This window comes from Arachis stenosperma, chromosome 1 (genome assembly GCF_014773155.1).
Source record: "Arachis stenosperma cultivar V10309 chromosome 1, arast.V10309.gnm1.PFL2, whole genome shotgun sequence".
NCBI classification, from domain to species: domain Eukaryota; kingdom Viridiplantae; phylum Streptophyta; class Magnoliopsida; order Fabales; family Fabaceae; genus Arachis; species Arachis stenosperma.
In genome coordinates, this window is record NC_080377.1 from 3823841 (window position 1) to 3831405 (window position 7565).

The 7565-nt window shown below is 33.9% G+C and overlaps 1 protein-coding gene across 5 annotated transcripts; it reads left to right on the plus strand.

Annotated features, from left to right (window-relative positions):
• Positions 1–1042: 1042 nt before the first annotated feature.
• On the plus strand, positions 1043–6518 carry LOC130941886 (uncharacterized). Of its 5 annotated transcripts, none has more exons than XR_009070739.1 (11): positions 1043–1310; positions 1374–1473; positions 2254–2343; positions 2461–3029; positions 3330–3410; positions 3513–3572; positions 4322–4365; positions 5680–5722; positions 5820–5878; positions 5992–6093; positions 6194–6328. XR_009070739.1 is itself a non-coding variant. In XM_057870536.1 (11 exons), exons 3-11 carry the CDS (start codon positions 2308–2310, stop codon positions 6311–6313), a joined length of 777 nt encoding a protein of 258 aa, XP_057726519.1. In that variant the 5' UTR covers positions 1050–1310; positions 1374–1473; positions 2254–2307; the 3' UTR covers positions 6314–6518. The 5 variants fall into 5 exon arrangements, 4 of the variants coding, with proteins under 4 accessions (XP_057726519.1, XP_057726526.1, XP_057726503.1 ...); XM_057870536.1 differs by having other exon boundaries at positions 1050–1310; positions 2811–3029; positions 5807–5878; positions 6194–6518; XM_057870543.1 differs by having other exon boundaries at positions 1050–1310; positions 1391–1473; positions 2811–3029; positions 5807–5878; positions 6194–6518.
• Positions 6519–7565: the final 1047 nt, after the last annotated feature.

A 7565-nucleotide genomic window follows, 5' to 3' on the forward strand; every position in this document is an offset into this window, starting at 1 on the left:
GTTAATATCAACCATTCGGTTGGCTGCTTTCTGGACAACCGAACCGAACCGAACCGAACCAACAGCGGTTTGGTTCGGTCGGTTTTTTCGGTTTTTTATACCTAATAAACAGAATTTAAAATATCATAAAATAAAGTTTAAAACCTTCAATAAACCAGAATTACAAGAGTATATCACATCCAAATCTCCTACAATTTCAACTTAATTAAATATAAAACAAAGGCAATTAAAAATGTCTAGCAAAACAACAAAAATAAACACACTTTAAACCACAACAGTCACTTTAAAACAAATAAAAATCAAACAGCCAATCAACCACCATGCTTAATCTGAATCCACACCAGACTCATCCTCATCTTCTCCAGTTGGTGCAATTTCTACAAAAATAAAACAAGAAAATCAATATAGATTATAAATATAATATAGATTATAGATTATAAACATAAACCATGAAAGGAACTACAAATTTCTTTTTTGCATACCTAATTCAAGTTTCTCAAACTCTTCAATAAGCTCCTCAAAATCAGTTGTCATTGGAGAAGCACGAAGCCAATTTTGTGTGCATATCAATGCCTCAACTGTCTTTGGAGTTAAAGAACTCCTATAGTTGTTAAGCACTCTTCCACCAGTGCTAAAAGCTGATTCTGAAGCAACAGTTGAGACCGGCATTGCTAAGACATCTCTAGCTATTTGGGATAAGATAGGATACTTGCTAGAATTTACCTTCCACCAATTCAATATGTCAAAAGTATTTTGATCACCAGGCTTCTCTAAACCATCCATCAAATACAAATCCACCTCATTCTTGTTGATGATCTCATGAAAATGCACCTCCTTAAAAAAATCACCAGCCATGTCGCCATCAGGTACTCCCACATCTGATGCACCATCCATTGTTGTTGAAGTAAAAGATCTTTCCCCATTATTTGCATTCATATAGCATTCAAACATCTTGAAAAATGTTTCTTTCACTTTTGCACCCAAAAAATCAGCATCATCCTTACTCGGCGCCTTTTTGTGTGAAATAAAAATAAGTAATAAAAAACGGTGCGTTTTGGGCACTGCCTTATCGGTATCAACTCCCGTTATCAGACACAACTCTTCTCACTCTCTTCCTCAATCTCTCCTCCATACATTCCTATCCTCCTTCCACCACATCGCCGCCGCGGCTCTGCAACTCCTTGGCCTCACTCTGCTACGTCGCACCGCAGCCTCGCTGGGCTCCTCTGCTTCTTTGCCCGCCGCTGCTTTGTCGTGCTCCCCGTTGTGCTCCTCTGCTGCTCGTGCCGCCTCTAATCCCTAATCTGCAGGTAGGCTTTTACTTTTTTTCTGATTTAGGCAATTAGGGTTCCTAATCCCTATTCCCTTGTTAGGGTGGTGGGCTTATCAGGTAGGCTGCTAGTGCGTGATGGTGGCGCTTCATAACACATTCTTTCTACTGTCCAAACACCGAACCGAATCTCCGTCTTATTTGTAAGTTCCTCTCCTTTCATTTGCATTCTTTTATTTATTTAATAATATATCAATCTTCCTGCGTACCTTAACTCGGTTGATAAACTTGTGAAGATTGGGTGGCTATGTATAGTTTTGGTCATGTACTTCTCCTCAATTGTTTTCTAAATGCTGTTGGAATATTTTTTATGCTCCATTGTGAACAACTTGGTTGACAGATTATTACTTATTGTTGGTATTTCATCCCCTGCTACCAACAGAGATTTTCGTTTTCTCTTCTCATCGGGGATAAGCTCTAATTTGTAATAAGTCTTCCCGTGCCTCTTCTTTTTTATTTGTTTTCCTATTTATGTTTTAATTTTTATTGTTGATCAATGTTTTTTGGTGTTGCTAAGTGTTAATTTTGCTATAAATGTGTTGTTGTTGTTACTGATTGTTGATCAAATTGCTGCTGCTGCTTCCTGCTATCAATGTGCTGTTGTTGCTATTGGTGAAAATTGGTTTAGGCATAAATAATATGCTTGAATAGGAAATATTCATCTAGATTTTGTAGATTTTGATGATCGATGATAAACTTTGATATTTGTTTTTAGATTTGATACTTTGGTCGATTCTTTGGGATTTTTATTATTTATGAATATGAAAGTGAGTTTGCTAGAGCAGTGAGGTGATATTCATTATCATAATTAAGCTGGCACATCTTTGTGAATTGTGATGTGTGTTTTTTGCATTTCAGTGATGCATGTTTTAATTGATCACTATTAGTTGTAATGTATCAAATATTGTGTTGGATTTAAATAGGTTATGTTGAAATCACTGAGGTGGTCGTCTGATTCACATTTGTAATTTTTGGTGATGTTCAACAAAGGTTTGTCTGAGTGTCCCCTTGAGGTAATCATAACACCAGAAAATGAAAGCATTATACATACATTAAGTTCTCACTATTTTAATTTCATGTAAGATTGGTCCTTCCAGCAATGCTCACTACTTTAGTTCTTTCTTCATCAGGGGCATCCAATCAAGAATCTTAGAATCTGTACACCTTTAATATCATCCACAGAATCTGTACAGCTTAAAGGTCCACTATTAAGTTTCCCACCTAATACGAAGTCGTTCTTTCTTTTCACCTTCTCATAAACCCACTTTCAGTTCTTGACCAAACACGACCTTAAGACCCCATGGTTCCCCTGAAGCCTTACCACCATTTCTCTAGCCTCTCTATTTCCATAGCTCCCACTTTCTGTCTCCAGCCTCACTTTTCCTCTCCTCCATTTTCCTTCAACTACCGATTTCATGCACCAAAATCACACTTCAAACTCAAGAATTCATTCTCTTTTCCCACTTCTAACTTTCTCAAGGTATCAAGAATTGGAGTATCAGTTTGTACTAGTGAATATGAAGAAGAAGAAGAAGAAGAAGAAGAAGAAGAAGAAGAAGAAAAGAAACTTTCAACAGAGCTTATGGACTTGTCGCCAAATGGCCCAGTGTACCAGAAAACACTTCAATTGGTTGAGTGCTCCATGTTTGCTGCACTTACTGGTTTAGTTTACTTCTTGAGCAACTCTCTTGCTATTGAGGTTAGTTAATTAGTGACAATAAAAAAATAGGTCTTTGTTTGTTTGGAAATTGATTGGTTCTAATAAAAAAATGGTTCATGGTTTGTGTGAGTTAGGAAATTGTAATAATAGATCTTCTCTATTGGTTGATAGTTAGTTAGTCCTAACAAAATTTGGTTCTTTGGTTTTGTATGAATTTAGTTAAGAAATTGCAATCATGGTTCTTCTCTTGTGGCTGATAATTGGTTATCTATTCTTTCACTTTTAGATATATTAATAGTACTTTAGACTCAGTGTTCAAGTTTTTGTTTCTGATTACAGAATTACTTTAGTTGTTTCTTCTCGTTGCCTATAGTGATTTCCTCAATGAGATGGGGTGTTGATGCTGGAAGGAAAACACTGGTAACAGTTGCTATTTTCTTGCAAGAATACAGTAGATAAATTCATGAAGAATATTTGCATAACCAGGTTTTAATTATTGGTAGTTACGCTTTTGTTTTTTAGGTGGCAACAACTGTACTTTTGTTTGTCTTGTCTGGTCCAGTCAAAGCTCTAACTTATCTGGTAAGTTTGCTTTCAACTTGGTAATTTTCTTAGCTAAGCAATAGGGCCTCCAGTTTTTTGTGTTTGATTGTTTTCCCAATATGCTTAAAATCAAACTATATATTTTTTTATTTTGTGGAAAAGCTTAAGTGCAAAGATGTTTTACATAGAAATCCAATTATGTCTTGCCACATTAACAAACATAACTACTTTCCGTGGCCACTTTTTGAATGGTCATCCAAAAGAATTCGATTGTATGACTATATAAAACTTTTTACACTCAGTGTCTCAAAATTATGCTCTATTAATCGATTTTGTTCATGAAAAAATAGTTGTTTTGTTCTAAGTGTTAGAATGGCATTTCATTGTACCTAAGTGTTTTATGTTACACAATGAGATGCTTGCTACTTGCTAGTTTGTTATAAAATATGTAGCATATTGGATATGCCTTCCTGTCAAATCGGTGTTGCTATGTATGTGCTTTTCAATACTAATAATGGTGAAGGTTATTCAACAATGAAGTTTTTACTGAAGTGAATAAATGTCAGTTTTTGCATAGGAACTCGAATGAACTCCATATGCTGTTTTACAAATGCAGTTGTGTTTGTTAAGAAATTTAATTGTGCTGGGAAACATGAATTTTAACATTTCTCACTTTTCCTTTTTGTGAAAATAGAATAGTATACATACACTGGTTTGTTTTTTCAATTAGATACCTTAGTCATACTGCCTGTAAAGTAACTTGAATTCGAAATATTTCTTTCATGCAGCTTAAGCATGGCATTGTTGGTTACACAATGGGTATTTTGTGGAGGTATGTCATATGCAATATTTGTATGCTTTTAAAACTCAATTTTCTAGCGAACTCTTTGATTCAGTGCATTTAATTAGATTCATGTGATCTGGTTGTACAATGCAGTGGGTGAGTAATCATGTTAACCCCCTCCTGCTCTTCCAATTTGCCATGAATCTTCACCTTACTTTTTTATGAATTGTCTTAAATTTAAAATAGATAGAACAAGTATCAATCTTTTGAAATTGGCATAACAAACAAATTATATTACTTTATGTCGGGAAAGCAATTTATATTTGCTGTCATCTTTGTTTTCTTGTTATATTATTTGATGAGGAACATAAGAATCTTTCGTGTTCGGGTCAGTTACACATGAGGGAGAAAGATCAAAACTTTAACTATTATCCGATAATGTGAGAGTTTGAAATTATGGAGCCCCTAAAAAAGATGAAGAATGGTAGATCGGTGGTTCCCAAAAATTTATAAATTGAAGTTTGGAAAGTTTTAGTTGGCAAACTAAACTTTTTAATGAGATTATAAAGTTTAAGAAGATGCCAAATGAAGTATCTACAATAATAAAGAGGATATATTGGTAGAATATCCAGTGGGAAAGGTGGATCAAATGTAAAATAAATCTTATGGTTAGAGGCAGAAGAAGACCCAAAAAGACTCTTCACTAGACGATCAAGCGAATCTCTGTGAATGATCTCATGGTAGACATGAATACATGATACATGATAGGATGTAATAATATCGTTTGATCCATATAGAGGATCCACTTAGTGGAATAAGACTTTGTGGTGTTTTGTTGTTGTAACAAACTTGGCTGTTACTACCGTTTTCTTAAATATGGTTTCTCTCTTATGTTACTGTTACTCAGTATGCTGCAAGATGATAGAACTGAACTAGAACATAGAACTAAAGCCAAGAAAAATCTAGTTTCCTGCTGCTATTGATTTAAGTAACGGTTTGAAACGCGTAGACCAAGATTTCACTCTTAGGGCTCAAGCTAGTCAAAAGTGGGTGTCCACCCCCTTTCAAAATCTTACTCTCCCTTCTATTCTTCCCACATTCTTCTCTCTTCTCTATAGCCCCATTATGATTTAACCAGATTCCTTTCTTTCCAATCTGCAGCCTACGTGCTAGGCAGATAGTTGTATGATGTCACCATGTGTTCCATGCGGCTCATGTTGGCTTCTGATAAATCTCTTTCTAATTTGCACCTCAGTTGTGGAGGTGTATCACAAGATTGTTAAATTCTGTTCTCATTTATTGTTTAAATTAGCTAACTGATTTTTGTAACTCATTTACAGTTTTATTTTTGCATATTGTCAGGTCTGGAGCAAGTTGGAACCTTTCGATTTTCTTGTGCACAATTGTAATGTTTGTTACCTATTGCCAAAAAAATTCTATACGTTTGAAGTAATTTTTTTTGCTGGATAATGAAATCTTAAAGTCGCAGGTCCGATCACTAGGAGCTGTTGGCTTTGTCTTAATTTCATCTTTCTTAATAAGGGAAAATATACTAGCTTTGGTAATCAATTCCGCAATTCTCTCCTAATTTTTTAATTCTATATATCATCTTATACCATGAATGAAATATTGTTCTTATCTTTCCCTTGTTTTTGCTGCAAATGGGCCTGGTAGATCACCATTAACATTCATGCTTCTCTTACATTTCTGCTTACCGCCTCTGGTGTTAATTCCATTCCCTCGTTGAACATGATATATACCCTGTTTGGCATTTTGGTAAGGGAAAAAACTTACTCTCTACTCGGAGGGTCTTCTCTGTTTATTATATTTCTTTTTCTTCAGACTATTCTGATGTGCTCTTTGAAACTTTTTCAAGGTTTTGATCAATAGTGGGTGTTTCATGTTCTTGCTTCACCTGCTGTATTCCGTTTTCCTCGCCAGAATGGGGATGAAATCTCAACTAAGGTTACCAAGATGGCTGGAGAGGAACCTCTGATGCTGTATGTAATCAAGAGTTAGCAAAAATAATGTTGGAATTGTATTCATTCTCCCTTTTGCTGCTTCAGAAAAGGGACAGTGCTGAGGCTGTATATCATTTACGGTGTATAATAATTTGACGCGCTACACAGATGAAAGATGAATATTAACAGAAAAATTAAAAAGTAGTGTTTCTTAATTGTTGTGGTCTCATTCTCTTCTGCTCATGATTTAAGCAAATATCCAGATCAATATGTTAAAAAATTTTATTGTTGAATCTATGAAATATATGGTTTGGGTAGATACATAATTACCATGCTCTGATTTTAAAATGTGACAAGAAAATAAGCTTTGAAAAATTTTCTCACTGAACCTGTTAATGATAAGAATGATTATGAGGAATAGAAAACTTTGATGATACTTAAAAAATATAGTTAAAATTAAGGTTATATTTTGTAACTATTTGATATTGTTTTTAAATTTGATCAACATTTTTTTTATCAAAATCTATTATTGTTGGGCTAACACTATGATTTGCATATTATAAAATAATTACATAAAATAGTTTTCTTCCTCAATCATAATTATAATTTTATGTAAAAAATACTTATATATTTACTATTTTCAAATAACTAACTGCATCTAACATAAATAAAAAATATTTTTATAAATATATTTAAATATAAAATAATTTTTATTATTGTTATTATTATTTCTTTTTGAACTAGATAGATTATACAATTTTCAATCTTAAACATTACATCATAAACACATGCCTCCTTGAGTCCTTGTACACATAAGTATGAGTTTTTATATTTCACTATCTGTAATGTGTTAAACTCATGTTTCGAATCCAAACAGCTGTAAGAAGATCAACAAATCTATCATTTATGTCAAATCTCATCTGCCTGTTTTTTCTTCTAAAGAAGTATTTTTTTAATCCGTACGTACAAATAAATGAGCCCAATATATTCAGTGCTCAAACAAGGGGGATAATGTTGTAAACTTGTAATGTTTCGATGCACTTTCTATGATTTTAAGTGGCATAAAAATGGTGTGTTCGTCCCAACAATCTAGCGTGTGATTTTTCTCTACCTCTTCAAGAGATCCTTATTTCTCCCGAGAATTAAGATAAGAGTATAAGACCCTGCTTGGTAGCTAAAACGTCAAACAGAAGAGATATCTAAATGGAGAGTTTTTACTTTTTTATTATTATTTTTATTTTTTTATTCTTTTGGGTTTCAACAGTGATGTTGAGAATTCAATGCAAC

Coding starts and splice junctions, on each gene's coding strand:
- LOC130941886 (XM_057870520.1), top strand. CDS start 2,631: ATGGTTCCCCTGAAGCCTTACCACCATTTCTCTAGCCTCTCTATTTCC. Junction 3,411..3,512: donor ATGCTGGAAGGAAAACACTG/GTAACAGTTGCT, acceptor TTTGTTTTTTAG/GTGGCAACAACTGTACTTTT. Junction 4,366..5,679: donor ACAATGGGTATTTTGTGGAG/GTATGTCATATG, acceptor GCATATTGTCAG/GTCTGGAGCAAGTTGGAACC.